This window comes from Saccopteryx leptura, chromosome 1 (assembly GCF_036850995.1).
Source record: "Saccopteryx leptura isolate mSacLep1 chromosome 1, mSacLep1_pri_phased_curated, whole genome shotgun sequence".
NCBI classification, from domain to species: domain Eukaryota; kingdom Metazoa; phylum Chordata; class Mammalia; order Chiroptera; family Emballonuridae; genus Saccopteryx; species Saccopteryx leptura.
This window is the reverse complement of record NC_089503.1, coordinates 20,363,238-20,381,706: the sequence shown is the minus strand read 5'-3', so window position 1 is coordinate 20,381,706 and position 18,469 is coordinate 20,363,238. Positions and strand designations below refer to the sequence as shown.

General features: G+C 37.9%; 1 protein-coding gene across 1 annotated transcript in view; it reads left to right on the top strand.

Moving 5' to 3' along the window:
- The window catches only part of HSD17B12 (hydroxysteroid 17-beta dehydrogenase 12), a 159,971-nt gene that overhangs the window by 44,507 nt on the left and 96,995 nt on the right, over nt 1–18,469 (top strand). Inside the window, exons 2-3 of the mRNA XM_066362963.1 lie at nt 11,280–11,326; nt 15,189–15,264. Of these exons, the coding sequence (XP_066219060.1) occupies nt 11,280–11,326; nt 15,189–15,264 (123 nt within the window). The remainder of the gene's footprint in view (nt 1–11,279; nt 11,327–15,188; nt 15,265–18,469) is intronic.

The following is an 18,469-nucleotide window of genomic DNA, read 5'->3' as shown; positions in this document are numbered from 1 at the left end:
CTTCAAACCCATAGACATTTATGAGTTGTAAATTTCTTACCTAAGAGTGAAGGCAATGTTACAGTTTATGTTGAACATAAAACAATTGCATAGGCTGGACAAGTCTCATTTGAATGTTAACTACTACACATTAAGAAGAAAATAAAGCCAGAATTACATTGCATGTCAGAGATAAGACTCTCATAACTATTCCGTCCACTCTTTTTCCTTGCCATATTTCATGATCTAATTAATTATTAAGATTACAAACTAGATAACAAGTCAGGGAACTTTAGTTTTACATTTTTCTTCCAGTTATTTGACCTCGTGTACATTATTTAGCCTCTACTAATGGGGGGCTCTGACATCTTAGAGGCCACACAGTAAGCCAGACTTCATGATTGGTGTGGTCTGTAAAGCTTAGATGTTCAGGTTATTGAAAAGTGGCTGATGGGGTTGGGGAGTAAAAAAAAAATGTCATTCTCAATATGAGGAGTAACTTGGGCACAAAGTGGAGTTGATTTCCTGGCATGTTATATTTCGAAAACACCAGACAAATTGGCTGGGGTTAACAGGCTACAGAGAGTATAGAGGGACACATATACAGTGATGGAAAATGATTTGACTTTGGGTGACGGGTACACAACATAATCAACAGTTCAGATGCTATAGAGGTGCTTGCCAGAGACTTGTGTACTCTTACTGATCAGTGTCACCCCGTTAAATTTAATTTCCTAAATAAAATTATAAAAATTAAAAAAATAGTGAAAAATAAATTTGGATTCTGCATTATCAAATTAATGAGCAAGGATCCCTTGCACTATGTGCAGGCACCGTGCATTGTTGTAAAATGTGACTGTTACAGATAGTTCCAAGGTTATAAGTCAACGTTCTGTTGTGTGGTAGGTTTGTGTTCGGGTGACTGAATGTAAGATGATGTGACCATTAGCAAGTCACTTGACTTCGCTGAGATGGTTTTTTTATTTATAAAATTAGATACTATAATAAGATCTTATGTATAACCCTCATATAGTTACTGGGGAAGTTACTAATTATACACAGTATAGTGTTTGGAAAATTAGAACAGTGTCTGTTTGCTACTATGTTTGGCACATATTAGGTACTCAGTAAATTTAGGTACATGTAAAAGTGCTGTTCTACCCATAGGAACAGTCCAAATTCAGGTGCTTCTGTATTTTGTTGTGTAAATTGAATGATGTTATTGATTGGAATTTGACTTCCTGAATTCAAAGGATGACGTAACAAGAGAAGTAGCAATTTCATTTCCTTTCTTGATCTAGCTCTTGGTAAAAAGCTAATATTTACTGTTTTTTAAAGATATTTTTTAAAAAATGGAGGTAAAACTCTCAACATGAAATTTACCATGAGTCCTTTTAAATTGTACAATCCAGTGGGTGTCAGTATGTTCACAGTGCTGTATGACTATCACCTCGATGTGGTTCCGAGACGTTCTATCACCCACAGCAGACCCCGTACCCAAGAAGCAGTCACCCCTCATCCCTCATTCCCTAGCCTCCGGCAACCACTAACCTTTCCCTGTTGGTTTACTTATTCTGGATGTTTCATTGAGCGGAATCCTACATTCTGCTATGTTTTGTATCTGGCTTTCACTTAGCATAATGTTCATACATTCATTTCATCCACACTGTGACATGGGTCAGTACTTCATTCCTCTTTATGGGTGAATAAAGTTCTATTGTATGGATATACGACATTTTTAACATCTGTTCGTCAGTAGATGGGAATTTGGGTCGTCTCCCCTGTTGGCTATCATGAATAGTGCTGTTATAAACATTCCTGCACAAGGTTCTGTGTGAATACCTGGTTTCAATTCTTTTAGCTAGTATGTGGGATTAGAGGGTCACATGGTAATTCTGTGTTTCTTTTTTGAGGAACTGCCAAACTGTTTGGTTCAGCGGCTGCACCATTTTAAATTCCCACCAGCAAGATACAGGGGCTCCAGTTTCCCCACGTCTTCACTAACACTTTTTATTTTTTAAAAATTACATTGTCTTTTCATTGTAGTTTTGATTTTCGTTTCCTTATATCTTTTTTTTTTTTTTTTTTTTTTTTTTTTTTTTTTTTATTATTCATTTTAGGAGAGAGAGGGAGAGAGAGGGAGGAGAGAGAGACAGGGGGGAGGAGCTGGAAGCATCAACTCCCATATGTGCCTTGACCAGGCAAGCCCAGGGTTTCGAACCGGCGACCTCAGCATTTCCAGGTCGACGCTTTATCCACTGCGCCACCACAGGTCTGATTTTCGTTTCCTTAATGGTATTGAACATTTTGCCATGTGCCTGTTGCCCATTTGTATATCTTCTTTAGATGAATATCTATGCAAATCCTTTGCCCATTTTAATCTTGGGTTGTCTGTCTATTGTTGAGTTGTTGGAATTCTTTTTATATTCTGGATGTTGGACCCTTATTAGATATATGATTTTCAAATATTTTTTTCCCATTTTTTGGATTTTCTTTTCACTTTCCTGATACTGTATTGTCCTTTTTTTTTTTTTTTTTTTTTGATAGAGACAGAGAGTCAGAAAGAAGGACAAATAGGGACAGACAGACAGGAAGGGAGAGAATGAGAGGCATCAGTTCTCCATTGCAGCACCTTAGTTGTTTATTGATTGCTTTCTCATATGTGCCTTGACCCGGGGGGCTACAGCAGAGCGAGTGACCCCTTGCTCACTCCAGCAACCTTAGGCTCAAGCCAGTGACCTTGGGCTTCAAGCCAGCAACCTTTAGGCTCAAGCCCGTGACCATGGGGTCACGTGTATGATCCCACGCTCAAGCCAGCAACCCAGTGCTCAAGATGGATGAGCCTGTGCTGAAGCCGGCGACCTCAGGGTTTCAAACCTGGGTCCTCTGCGTCCCAGTCCAATGCTCTATTCACTGTGCCACTGCCTCCGTTAGTCATTGATATTGTCCTTTAATGTCAAAAAATTTTTAGTTTTGATGAAATCCAACTTATTTTTTTGTTGTTGTTGCTTGTAGTTTTGGTGTCATAGCTAACGTTAGTTGCTTTTAAATTTTTCCTTTCTATACCCCTTCCACTTTCTAATACTCTTGTCTATTGCTAACATTTATTGATAGTTTACTATGTGCCAAGTCCCATGCTAAGTATATTATATACACTGCCCCATTTAATTCTCAAACAATCCTATATGGTGGGTACTATTATTAACATTTTTAAATTGAATTTTTATAATGATTATGGGACAGATAGTATTGTCTTCACTTTACAAATAAAGGAACTGAGACAGTAGTGGTTAACTAGCTTCTGATAGATGGCAGAGTAAGCATTCGAACCTAGACCTGAACCTTGCTGGTCTCATTTTAGGGTCCCTGTTCTTAACCACTTCCTGTCCTCTCTTTGTACTAAAGTAGCAGAAGCCCAAGGTCTTTTCATTATGGTTTCACTAGGCCTTCGATCCAGAAGGAGTATCTTGTTTGTTCCCAGCCAGAATTCCTACTCCCAGGAAGGCCCTTGCATGTTGTCCTCACATTTTGGCTCTTCCCAGAGTAAGCCACAAAGCAGTGTGAATCCACCGCATCACACTGAGGTGCTGAGCTGATCGCTTTTTAATTCTTATACAGGGGTTTGCATTTTTAAAGAGGATGTGATATTAACTGAAATGAATCATTCTTTGGAAAGGTTTTCAGTTAACCAAGTAAAGTGAAAAAATCAAGCAGAAGGAATTTTGGGGTTTTAGTGCCACCAGAAGGCATTACAAGTCCTTGCCTGGAAGTCGGCCCAGGGGATTAGCTGCCTGCCGTGGAAACTGCTTTTCCTATTTTCTTCCTTTTCTCTGTGCTGAACTTATAGGTTGCTTTTGAATGTTGTTCTGTTTTGCTTTTTTGTTCGTTAGTGTTTTAAGTGGCATGCTGTAGCAATCTGCAGTAGTTGGTTGGGTCAAGAGAAGAGGAGGGCAGGCGGAGAGGGTTGATCATTAGGGAACCACAGTGGACTGCGTGGGAGAAGGGGCCTCTCTTGGGGCAGCATAGTTGTATACGGACATTTTCTTTCTGTAGTAATATACTGTGCTTGAAAAAAAAATGTGTAACTTTTCCCAAACCATGAGGTTGTGGGAAATGCCCACAATATCTGGGTTTATTATGCATAATCTATTTTTCCCTCTAAAATTATATTTTATGTAAATATGATTAGAAGAACAAGTTACAGTAGTCTTTTCTTATTTTGCCTCACTTTCACTGATTATCCTGAATGAAAACGCAGGCAGTCGCTGCTGTGTTATTAACTTGCAGCCTGCACGCTTCTCTTTGTTCTCTGTTAGATATGAGCTGGCATGTGTTAGACTATGTTAAGCATTTGCTCTTCGGGACTTCAGTGGTTTCTAAATTCAGCACTGCTAAGCCGGTTCCCTGTTTGCTTGAATCAATCGAGACTGCTATTTTTAGCAACAAAAGGGAATTGAAATAGCAATTTTCTTTCCATGTAATAGATCCCCAAGTGGAATACTGATGCAAGCTCTCTGTCATTTTCTATTCGTCCCTCCCCCAAGAAGCACTCAGAGGAAAGGCAGCTGTCATGGTTTGCGGCAGTATTAATCTTTAATCAATCGAGTGTTTTCTGCATTCAGGTGTTCCGGGGGGATAAAAAGGGTCACGAGAAGGAAGCTGACTGGAATAACTAAGCTCTTATGCATGGGCTCTGCAGTCAAAATGTGGTGGGTAGTGGCAGGGAAGAGACAGAAGGGCTAAAAATAGCGTGTTTGCTGCCAGTGTTCCTCTTGTCTATTTTTTGATGTTTGATTTTGATAAGGTTGATTGGGTACTTACTAAAAATATCTGTTCTTAGCAAGTTGAGGACAAAAAGAGTAGAATATTTTTAACCTATATGAATGAAAGTATTTTTGTTGACTGTATAAAATCTGGAAGCTGAGCCCTGGTCAGTTGCCAGTATTTTATATAATCTGTAACAAGCTAGACACTTTTGGATGCCAAGTTGGGATATTCTTTCTAGTTGTCAGTTTCCATCTTCTCAGAGGCTTGCAAATTTGAGTTCTGGTGTTATATTTATATATGAAGACATAAACCTTTTTAATTTCCTCTCCTCCCTTCTTTTTTCCTCTACCTCAGTTCTGCCCCTGGCTATCATATGTACACCCACAACCCACAGGATTGTGGGTAGGTAATACCTGAGGCTATTGGTTATGGGTGATACCTGTAGCATTTTTCTGTGTATTATTGAAAATTACCTTAATTTATCCACTTCATAGAAAACTGAAATCTGAGAACACCCAGTGTTCATTGAAGAAGCAAATCTTAATGACAAGAAAGTGAACTATCACTACTTTGGTAATTTGGAATGCCTTACTAAACCAGAATGGTTTGTCTTCCCTTCCCCCAAATATACTTACTTCCACCCTGGCACACTATGACTGAAACGGTTCTCTTTAACATTGAATATCATCTCTTTTCAAGGTAGCCTCAGAAGCCTTTGAAAATGTATAGCTACAAATTTATAATGAAGTGAACTTTTCTCTGTTAATTTTTTTTAAACTTTATTCTAGATCACTGATTCTTGATATTGAGAGGGGTTGAAGAGCCTATTGGGTTGTATACAGTGGATGATTGGGCATTGTTTCTAAAAAAAAAAAAAAAAAAAAATGGTGAATAGGCCCTGGCCTGTTGTCAGAGCATCACCCCATAGGGGGCTTGCCGGGTGGATCCCAGTTGGGGTGCATGTGGGAGTCTGTTTCTCTGCCTTCCCGCTTCTCACTTAAGAAAAATTATTTAAAAACAAAAGAGTGAATAAAGCAGTGGCTAATGAAATAAGAGGCTAGTTTTGCACTCATAATCTTTTATTCATCCAGCAAAACCTCATTAATCATCTGTTTTTGCCAGATACTGTACTAGCAGTTAGACTATGGTGTGAAAATAAATAACAGAAACCTTATTTTAAATGGATTAAGGAGGCCTGAAGGAGAAGCTCTCAGGCCCTACTGCTCTACCTCAATCATATACATACACCCTAACAGAAAGAAGCAATAATTACAGACCCAAGGGGAAAAGGTATATCTTTTATTTCCAACAAGATCTGTCTCTTACTTTATTACCCCAGTAGATGTTTGGAAGATTTTCTCCTTGTCTAGCAACAAGCCCGGCCAATGGGAAGGAACCCTTGCAATTTAGCCAATGGGAAGCCATCACCATCCTGGACTCTTAATTTTCTTGTGGAATTTCATTCAAAAACACCTCCTCCTAACTTCCTTCTTTTTCTCTGTAAAGTAACTCTCCTTTGTTTGCTGGACTTGCCTGTAGTTTTTGCTGTAGTGTAATTGCCCCAAATTGCAATTCTCTTATTCTTGAATAAGTCTGTCTTTACTGGTAAAAATAACTTTTTTTTTTAACGTCAACAGTGGTGACTGAGACCCTTATGGAAACCTATATGATGAATGCCATTAAGTGGAAATACAATGGGGACAGAGAGTTGAGATCCTACTAGTCTTACTGGTTAAGGAAGGCTTAATGGGAGAGAAGATATTTTACTGAGGAACTCAAGGGTGGGAGGGAGACATTGGTTGGAGTGTATTGGAAATTGGCAGCAGAGGGAACAGCATTCATAAAGAGAGAGCATATTACCAGAGGAACTAGAAAAATTTCAGCATGATCAGTGCAGTGAATATTCAGAGGAAAATGATGGGAGTTTAAGACCTTGTAATAAATGGAAAACCTTGTGAAGAATAAGGGCAGTGGGAAGCCATTGACAGGTTTTAGGCAGAGAAGTGATGTCAGCTTTGTCCTTTGGAGCGGTCACTTTGGCCACAGTGTGGAGAATGAGTTGGAGAGGAATAAGAATGGGAACAGGTGAATGAGTGAGAACGCAGTCGTTTTTGTGGGAGACAAACGATGGTAGCCCCAGGTGGTGACAGCGAGGAGCGGTGAATGGCGAAAGTTTTAAGTTTTATGTAGTTGGCAATAGTGAAACATTGTCACTTTTTGACAGGAGAATGAGATCATAGAGGTATTTCTGAAAGATAATACATGCTGTCTGTATAAATAACATGAATTGAGTGAGGAGGGACCGAAAGGTCACTGTACAAGTCCTTGTGTTTTGGGTGATAGATTAGATTGGGGTGAAAGCTATTGTGAGAATTAACTGGGGAATATCATTGAAATACCTTGAGTAGGTAGTCTTATAATGCTGTGAATACTAAATATTTTGCTTTAATAATTTACTTTACAGACAGCTTACTCTTACTTTTCTGGGCCTATCATAGTGGTTTTTAACAATACAGAATTTTATTTTTTACCCAGTTTAAAGAAGACTAGAATCTTTGTATATGTCTGATTCTCTATGGTAGGCAATAAAAAACAAAATGATTAGTTCTTTAAAAGTGGAACGGTAATTCCGTAGAGTCATCAGGAACCTTGGTTCAATGAGTATGTTCCTTCATCTGAGCCCATGGCGTCTAGCTGCAGCCAGCGCTGTGAACTGGCCAGAAGGAGAGCAGAAAGGGCCTCACCCTCCTGAGTCCGCTTCCTGTAAGCAGCCTCTCTTGAAGTCCCTCACAATGCTGCCTGCACATTATTTCTAGCATTTATCACATGGCCATGCCTCGCTGCGAGGGAGGTTGGAAAGAAGAGTTTGTATTCCAAGCCACGGTTGCTGCAAAGAAGGAAAAGAAGAATGGATATTTAGGGAGACAGTAGGCTCTGGCCTAGATGTGCATATAACATTCAAAGGATGGTCCCTTAGGTTATTTTTGTACATTTCATCTTGTCTCAGTGTGGCTGTGACTGCTTAATTTCTTCACTTTAAAAAAACAAACAAAACAGGCACTACTTCTAATTTGGATGCTTTGGGAGCTGGTCTTTGTTTCATTTGATTTTCATTGCAGATGAGCACTTTCTTATTAAGGGATTTTTAAGACCCTAATCAGGGAAATCTGAAATTGCCATCGATTCACTGTTGTATTCATATAGGATTTGTAGAGAATAAACCGAATAATCTAGGTACAAAAGCTCTGTAAATAGATAGATGAGTAGCAGATAGGTTAGGAGAGTGTAAGGTACTGTACTTGTAAAGTGAACAACCTGGAGAAACCAGGTTCTTAGGGAGAAGTCTAAATATTGTGTGTGTGGTCGTTTGTAATACTAAGTGCTGAGTATCTTCAGTGCATTCGGCAAATGTCTACTGAGCACTTGCCTGTGCCTGTCACATAATGCGGAGCCCGGAATCTGATAGGAAAATTAAGACATACATGTGTAAGGAAATCTAGTTCAAAGTAGAGAGTCCTAAGTGCCAGAAGAGAAGTGCATGTCAGGAGCCGTGGGGTTTTACAGAGGAGAGAACGGTTTTCTTTTGTTTGAAGTGCTGGAAGAGTGGAGTTGGTGGAGCTTGACAGAGGCTTTGAAGGAAGAGGCAAGGAGTTGAGGTTCTAGGGATCTGGGAGAGAGCAAAAAAGTTTATCACAAATAGAAGGAAAAGGAGAGAATTGGAAATATTAGAAAATGTTTATCCTTCACATGTGAAACAGTGAGTCAGTAATAGGAATGTAGTATAAAATTTGAGTCCCCATATACTCCTTGGCTCCTACAGAATACTCAGGAGATGAAAAGTTACAGAAATATGCAATTGAATTGATCATGAGGTTGGAGGAACTTCCATATGATGCTTAGTTTATATGGGTTCTACAGTAAATGTTTAAATCCAAGAGTCAATAATGTTTCTTACAAATACAACCACAATGATAAAAATCACATGAGTTACCTTTGGAAGATGCTACAGAACAAATTTATTTTGAAAACTGGTAAACAAAGGAGAGAAACCCCCCAAACATTTGTCTTGTATTCCCATGTAAACTCTGTATCGTTGTAACCAAATAACTAATGAGTCATTTCTCTATGGAAATATTCCAGCTAATAAATGAAGATGGAGCGGTAGAATTTAAATATCACCATTTTGCAATCTCTAATGAGGTAATATGTCATCAACGCTGCTAATAAAGCAAAAGGAAAGATAACGAGAAATACGTCTCCTGGTGCAAATATGCAATATTACTTATAAAGTATTCTTATCAAAACCTGAATTTGTTCAAGCATCTATAGCCAACCACGAGGGAACTGAAGGACTTGTTAAATGACATCAAGGGAATGCAATCAGCAAATGCCAGGCAGGGAAAGTATAAACATATGACCCAGTGGGGATAGTGGAAAGGAGGAAGTAGTGGGAGGGGAGAGAGAGAGATGGAGATTAAGTAGATAAATCAACACAGATAGAACCTATTGATTAAAAGAGAATAGATATTAACCAATTTTAGGTACAGAATTTACTGAATCTAGATTCAACCAAATTATTAGAAGTTTTTTTGAAAATTGGAGAAATTTCTGTACTGACTTGATATTTGATGTCAAGGAATTATTATTTACATTTTAGGAATGTTAATGATATTGTGGTTATTTTTAATAGCATACATACAGAAATAATTTTCAATGAAGTGATGTGCTGTTTGAGATTCATTTCAAAACAGTCTGAGGTGGGAGGACGCTGGTGGGGATGTACAGAAAGCAAGAGAAAGCTCAGGTGGATGATAGTTTAAGCTGGGTCATGGGTGCATGGGAGTTTGTTATACTGTTCTCTTTATTTTTAGATATGTTTGACTTTTTTTTTTTAATTCTAAAAAGTATTTGAAACTGGAAAGATGAAGGCCAAGCAGGAACATGATGAAAATCTATGACCTTTAACATTATTTTTAAGCAGGAGAGAGAGGGGGAGAGGGAGAGAGGCAGGAAGGGGGAGAGATGAGAAGCATCAACCCATAGCTGCATCACCTCATTTGTTCACTGATTGGTTTTTATATGTGCCTTAATGGAGGTAGAGAGAGGGCAGCTCAGGCTGAACCCAGTGACCCCATGCTCAAGCCAGTGACCTTTGGGCTCAAGCCAGCCACTTTGGAATCATGTCGATTACCCCGTGCTCAAGCTGGTTAACCGACGTTCAAGCCAGTGACTTTGGGGTTTTGAACCTGGGTCCTCAACATCCCAGGTCAATTCTCTATCCACTGCACCACCACTGCTCAGGCCATGATGAAAATCTAAGATTATGAACAACATAGCTAGGAAGAATTGGGTGTGTTTGATATATTTCTGATTAGTAAAAATTTAGGGGCTATCTTGTGTAATTTGAAAGAAGTGGTTTTAGGACAAATACAAGAAAGTCCTACATTATACCATAACTTGTTTTCCATAATCTACAAATGGTTTGGAAAAACTCATAGAGAAGTCTGAGGAGCATCGCTAACCTTTTGGAGCAGACAGCTGTGCTCTGAATCTGTAACACACATGATCTCAGTGTTTCAGAGATCAGGTGCAGTGCTGTAGCCTGACCCATTATAACTATCAAATGTTTCTGCTGCCTGTTTTGAACTTATAAGAGGAATATACTTCTCCATGGAAGAAATAGATGTTAATCAATTTTTTAATACCTATAATTTTCAGAAGTGAGTTTATTGAGGTATAACAGGTATAGTAAGTGTGTACTTAAGTGTATATGGCTCAATGAATTTATACATGCACACGCACGTGCAAATCAAGATAGAAAGTTGTCCCTTTACCTGAAGTTTCCCCTTAATGCCCCTTCCCTGTCATCTGCCTTACCCAGAGGTAACCAATATTCTGAGTTCTGTCATCATAGATTATATTTTGTCTCTTCTTTTTTTTTTTTTTACCTTCATAAATGGAATCATAACAGCTTGGACACTTTTATTTCAGACTTTTTCATTCAACATAATGTCTAAGATATGTTGATGTTTTGCCTATATCAGTAGGGTTTTCTTTTTACTACTATTTAGTATTCCATTGTATGAATATACTTCAATTTACTTATTCTCCTGTAGCTTGCTATTTGGCCATGTTTACCTACTACACATGAATAAAGCTACCATGGACATTCTTACCTCTTGGGGATTGCTAAGTCATAGGGTAGGTATATGGTTAATTCTGGACATAATGCCAAATAGTTTTTCCCAAATGTTTGCACTTTGGAAATACAGTGCCACCAGTAGTGTATGGAAGTCCCAGTTGCTTCATATCCTTGGCAAGACTTGGGATTGCAGTCTTTTTAATTTTAGCCATTATGGGTTTTCAGTCCTAAATTTGAACCACTGGTATTGCTCCTGGTGGTTCAAATCGCCATCAACGTATAACACAGGTCCTCTTGTGTCTGATTGGGGGATCCTAACCAATCAATTCTTCTGTGATCGGTTCTTCATTGCAGTTCTTAAACTAAACTATTTCTTTTTCTCTTTTCCCAGTTGTCACAGGTGGTACTGATGGGATTGGAAAATCATATGCAGAAGAGGTAGGTCATTTTCAAGACCTTTCGTTTTGGAATTAAAAATACAAAATCAAAATGAATATAAAACTTTCCATCCTGGTAAGTTATAATTGTGAAAATTTCAGTGTAATTTTATTTTATGTTGTGTAAGTATGAACAATCCTTGACATCTACTTATTTGTTTAAATTTTATTTTTTCAATTATAGTTGACATTTAACATAGTCGTTTTAGGAGTACAGCATAGTGGTTATACAATTATATATTTTCCAAAGTGATTTCTCTAAAAATTCCAGGACCCACCTGGTACCATACATAGTTAATACAATATTATTGACAATATTCCCTGTGACTATTTTGAAATTACCCATTTGTATTTCTTAATCCCTTCCTCTTTTTCACCCAGCCTCCCAACCCCCTCCCGTCTGGCAGCCCTCAGTTTGTTCTCTGTGTCTATGAGTCTGTTTATGTTTTGCTTATATAATTTTGTTTTTAGAGTCCTCATGTAAGTGAAGTCATATGGTATTGTTTTTCTCTGTCTGACTTATTTCACTAGCATAATACTCTTTAGGTCCATCCATACTCTTGTAAATAGTAAGATTGTGTTCTTTTTTATGCCTAAATACTGTTCCATTGTATATATTTACCACATCTTTTTTTATCTACTCATGTATTGATGGGCACTTGGATTGCTCCCATATCTTGGCTATTGTAAATATTATACTGCAATGAACATAGGGGTCTGTATATATTTTTGAATTAGTGCTTTGGAGTTAATCAGATATCGTATATACCCAGAAGAGGAATTCCGGGTTATAAGGTCACTATTTGAGGAACCTCCGTTCTGGTTTCCACAGTGGCTGCACCACTCTGCAGGCCCACCAAAAGTGCATGAAGATTCTCCTCTCTCCACGTCCTCACCAGCACTTATGTTTGCTGATTTACTGATGAGCGCCTTTCTGACAGGTGTGAGGTGCTATCTCATTGTGGTTACATTTCTGTAATGATTAGTGATGTTGAGTGTCTTTACATGTTCCTTGGCCATTTGTATGTCCTGTTTTGTTTTCCCAGTTTTTTTTTATTTTGAATATCAAAACTATAGAAAAAGAAGAATATAATAAACACCCATATACCCTTCACCAGGATTCATGAGTTATTAACATTGGCCACATTTAATTTTCTTTCTTTTAATTATAATTTTTCTGGATTGTCTGTGAATTACAGACATGAATCATTCAATTCAACCCTAAATATTTCAGCCTGAATTTTCTAAGACCTAGCACATTGAGCCCCATAACCACAATACAGTGGTAATACATAGAGAATTGAACTTGCTGCTGTACTGATTATATAGCATACAGCCCATATACTAATTTCTCAATTGTCCCACTAACCTTCCTTCTAGCTCTTTGATTCCACATTAGTTAAGGTTAGGTATTGCATTTAGGTGTCATTTCTCTCCACTCAAAAGTTCCTTAGCCTTTTTTTGTTCCTTTGTTGTCATTGTTGTTGTTTTCACAGTGGCATTTTTGAAAAATCCAAGCCAGTTGTGTTGTGAAAGGTTTCTAAATTTGGATTTGTCTGATGGTTTCCTCATGATAAATTCGGGTTAAGCCTTTTTTTTTTTTTTAGCAGGAATGCTACACAGGTGCTAGTGTGCCCTGGCTTTATCTTATCAGGAGGTACTTCGGCAGTCCTCTTATTTTGTTATTGATTGTGATGTGATACATCATTTATGAAAATGCTGCCCGCCATGATTCCCCATTATAACGGCATCGTTCCTCTTTGTAATTAATAAGAAATATGTGGGGTAGTACTTTGAGCTTGTATGAATATCTCATTTCCCAACAGATTTTCACCTAATTGTTTTTAACATCCACTAAAGTTTTTTGCCTAAATTAGTCATTACTGTGGTGGTTTAAAAATGGTGATTTTCTAATCAGATCATTCCTCTACACTTATTAGATGCGGTTTTTCTATAAATAAAAGCTTTCCCTTATCCTTCCTTCCCTGTTAATTAAAAAACCCCAAAGAACTCTGTTTGGACTCATGAGTTTTTTAGTGGTTCTACAGCAGAGTAATTTACCAAATTATTACCAACGTTTGTTATTTTTATTAAAAAATGTTCTATATCTTCTCATTTGCAATACCATTTATTACTTAATAAAAAACAACTTTAGGATTTAAGACTGTAATATTGGTTTAGTAAATCACTAATGGTTCATAGCAGCTAATTTATTGCTCATTTATATACTGTCTGGAATAGTTCACTAAAAAGTTTTGTGTATATTAGTGTTTTTCCTCTGCGTCTGTCTTTATGTGTCTCTGGAGTAGGAACCACGTTCGTGTAAACCTTATTCATTCTGTGGCACTTACACAGTGCTAGGTGTGGACAAAGATGGCGCTCCTCAGGAAATTCTTTGTCAATTTTTCCAATAAACTATCTTAGTTTGCCTTTGTTGTCCATAAAGTATAATGCTTAAATAAAAAATTTTAAATTGATTCTAGTTTTAGGAATTCCTAACATTTTAGCTATAGTTTTCTCTGCCAGTCTTGTACAGTCTGAATAAAAGCTTTTTAAAAGTTAATTTTTACAACAAGAATCCATAAAAGAGTAGTGTCCTTAACATGTTCACCAAGTCCAAGTTGGCCCCAACACCATGCCAAATCCCTGCGAATGCAACCCAACCCCAGTTCAGTCCGTTAGGAGCTGTCACAAGGAGCAGGAGTCCAGAAAAAGTCCACATCCAGGAAAAGTCCGCATGGCACTGGAATTGTTGTCACAATTCTATATCTTGTTGTATTGGCCAAGAGTTTGCTTAAAGGCTTTACTCACAGTAAAAAAAAATAATATATATATATATATATATGGCCGGATAAAGAAGATGTGGTACATATACACTATGGTATACTACTCAGCCATAAGAAATGATGACATCGGATCATCTACAACAAAATGGTGGGATCTTGATAACATTATACGGAGTGAAATAAGTAAATCAGAAAAAGCCAAGAACTGCATGATTTCATACATTGGTGGGACATAAAAACGAGACTAAGAGACATGGACAAGAGTGTGGTGGTTATGGGGGAGGACGGACACGGAGAAAACTAGATAGAAGGTGACGGAGGACAATCTGACTTTGGGTGATGGGTATGCAACATAATTGAATGACAAGATAACCTGGACATGTTTTCTTTGAATATATGTACCCTGATTTATTGATGTCACCCCATTAAAATTAATAAAAATTTATGTATTAAAAAAAAGACATAGGGGAAGCTTAAGTTCATTTTATTCAATATAAGAAGCAAGTCTGAAAAGGATACGCACTGTAGTAGTCCAACTAGATGACCTTCTGGAAAAGTCAAAATGTGTGGAGACAGTAAACAGATCAGGGTTGCCAGGGGCTGAGGATAGATGAATAGGCAGAACAGAGGATTTCTAGGGCAGTGGAAGTACTCTGCATGATAGACGCTCTAATGATGGAATGTACCTCATCAAGAATGAACCCAAATGTAAACTGGAAACTTGGGGTGATAACGATGTGTCAGGGCAGGTAAAAAAAAAAAAGTTAATTTTTAAATGATAGAAGCGATAAATAATTGTGATTTTTAAAAACTCAAACAGTATAGATGGCTACACAATGAAAAAGTAACAGAATCCCTTCTAAAACCCTCTGACATTTATACATCAGCTTGATTGCGAAAGGGAACCCTTTTGTACAAAGTCTTCATTTCGGATCGCCCATTCGTTACACTTGCATTTATTTATTTTGTTTTCATTTTTTAATTTGGATTTTCTTAAAATGAGGATATTTCTAACTTCTGTTTTCAAATGAGATGCACAGCTGTGATGCAACCATGTGTTGTCTCTTATTGTTTCAGTTAGCGAAGCGTGGAATGAAGGTTGTCCTTATCAGCAGGTCACAGGATAAACTGAACCAGGTTTCCAGTGAAATAAGTAAGTTCTCACATCCGCCTTCCCTCCCCACCCCTCCCCTTGTCATTAGTAAATGAATACAAAACCTTCTTTTTCATTCTGCTAACAGGCTGTTTAAAAATGGATCATCAATTTTTTCAAATTAATATAGGGCTATAGCAATGTGCTTAGAATGCCTTTTACTGACTCATTTACTTTGTCAGGAATGAAATTCTCTGATTATTTTATCATGTTCTACTTAAACATTTTCTCTTGCTTCATTTCCACATTCTTGTGTTTTTAGCTCTTTAACTTTATTGTCTCTAAATAGCGTATTTCATATGATTGAGGAAAAATACAAAAGGTTAGCACATATACATGTGACGGGAGCAACTTTCTTCTTAGTCAACTGTGCTTGAGACCTGAATTATATCATACTATGGCAAAGACTTTTTAGACTTAAATCTAATTAATCACCCAGGCAGCTAAACCAGTCCTATCTGCATCCCTTGTAAACTTCCTGACTGACATTCCCAGGGTAGGGACTGTCTGGTGGGCTTCTCAGGAGGATACCTGTGCACTTGTACACCCACAAGTCAAATTGTTTATTTATTAAGAGTCAGTAGTGTTTGTTCCCAAACTCACTCACGCGGGGTGCGTTTGTTATTAAATATTCTGTAAACTAATACAATCTTTGTGTGAAAAAGGGAGTTATTTCTACAAAAACTAAGTTGAATGCTTTGGAAAAAAGTGAGGAAAGTGAGTTCTTTCAGAAATTGGGTGTGGAATTAAGGGCTAACAAAACAAGTATAAAATACAGGAAAAATTATAAAAAGTAAGAAGAAATTTGCTCTCTGAGTATTTTATACATGTTGAAGCATTTGCCGCCTTTAAAACGACTGAAAGTGCCATATAAGTGAGGCATTGTGGGCGTGGTTTATGCAGGAAAGCCTGGATCCCAGTGTGCAGATCTGAACATGAAGGTAGGCCTGGCCACACGGAGGACTGGTGAATGAATTATATACTTACTCATGATTTAAATGCAAGTAAAAAGGTTACAATATGTATTTATCTTTATTTAGGATTCTCTGCTTTACCTGACTTCTCTAAGTAACCAACTAACTGCCCCAATTCTTTGAGAAGAGGGGGGTTTCTACTATATTTGATTATTTTTCCCACCGTTATTGAGACATAATTGACATATAAAGTTATGTCAGTTTAAATATACAATGTGCTGTGATTTATATTAACATTGCCACCTGCCACCAACATTTATGTATGTAGTTCCTTATTATCTTTTTTGTCCCCTCACATGATTCTTCTAGCATCCTTGTGAGGTATATTTCTTTCCAGACCATCGCTCGTCCTACTGGACAGATTGTTTATGGATGCACTGCATTTTTAGATGAAAACAATCTTTATAGATTCCTCAGATTAAGTGTGTTAATTTTTCTTTACCCTGCTGAGAGCATGGATCTTTACAAAGGTGAGCACGTGGTATATAGATAAAGAAGAAGTCTTCGGCATTTAAGGATTTTAACTTGCAAGGTTTCAACTATGTAAATGCCATCCTGAAGGTCCAGGACATACTGTATTTTGCAATTTTGCTGAGGTGTGAATTTGAATTAAGCTGCTGTGACACTAATAAGCCTCAGGGAGTAGGTGGACTCAGCATATAGCCTGGATTTCAGTACTGTTTCTTTCTTAATTACTTGTAGTCATGTGTAGAAGTCTTCTTGCGATAAAATGTGCTGTTTGCGTGCGTGCGTGCGTGCGTGCGTGTGTGTGTGTGTGTGTGTAAAATTGGCTGCTAATGAAAGCATCTAGTAGTTTGCCAAAAGTAAAGGTTCCTACGCAGAAAATAGAAGCTTTTGATTAAATGGAACATTGTGTTTTGAAATGCTGTGATATGAATGAATTCACCATCTGCTTGATAGGGAAACAAGAAAAGCTACCTCATGACACTCTTTCAGCAAGTGTTCGAGCCTGTACAAAAATTGCTTATCAAGTCAGAAGATACACTTCAATGATAGTTGAGAATTTGGTTAGCTTATGGTGTGAGGTGACATGTGACTGGGGCAGAAGTGTGACTCTGGAGGAAGACAGGAACCTGTTCAGACATTTTCGTGATGGACTAGACCAGGGGTCTCAAACTCGCGGCCCGCAGACTAATCCCCTAGGCTTACTTAATTTTATCCAAAATATTTTGAACTTCGTGGATTAGTCTGCGGGCCGCACAAAATTGTTCGGCGGGCCGTGAGTTTGAGACCCCTGGACTAGACAGTGAAGGCACTGAATTGACCTTTATTATAAGGAAAGGTTTATTGTTTGTTTGGGGTTTTTTTTGGTTGAAATTTTGAAAAATATTTTTCTGGAAATAATATAAATTTGATGAAAGAGGTGATACCAGCAGACCAGTTCATTCATTCTAAGCTGAAGAAATATATGGAAGGAAATTTATAAATTTGTTTATAAATTTCAGACATAAATCATCCCTTTGGGAGGATAATGTTTCCATGAACATGTCTATTCCGGGAGAAGCAAGGACCAGAATGTAATGTTGACAAAGACAGATTAACTCTGTTTCTGCCTTCAGCACCTCTTTATGGAGTGCCTGTGTACCAGGTACAGTGCTAGGTAGCCCGGATACAGTGGTGAAAAACAGAGATGCAGGCCTCGCTCTCATGGAATTATGTGCTGGTGGAGGAGGCGGGAAAGCAAATAGTTCAAAAAACAAAAAAAAAAAAACCCCAGACAAATAAATAATTGCCATTTCTATAAAGGAAATAAAGCAGGAGCTAAAGAGAGAAAATGGAGAGATTTTTATTTTGTAACAGAACAATGAATTGTATGACTGGCAGGGTATCACAGGACCAGGCTAGTAACCTCTTGCTCTTATAATTATACTCTAGTCATGAAGCTGGAGCCTTAGTGAAGGGTCATCCGCTGGGCCCGCTTGGGGGATAGTGGCGGAGGGGTTGTGTGCACATTGCGTGTGGTAGGTCCACTCCAACATTCTTGTTTCCTGAAGCTCTTGGATCCCTGCTTCTGCACTTTGCCAGGCAAGTTAGGACCTCCCAACTGTATTAAATGGAGGCTATCAATATTATGGGGTCCAAGCATTAATCAGCCAACCAAGTTAACTCTTAGAGCCCCTTCCAGTTGTATAAGCTAGCCACTAAATCCTAAAACTCTGGTAAGTGACTCATATAAAATAAAGTGGCCCAATCTAGTGTTATAACCTATT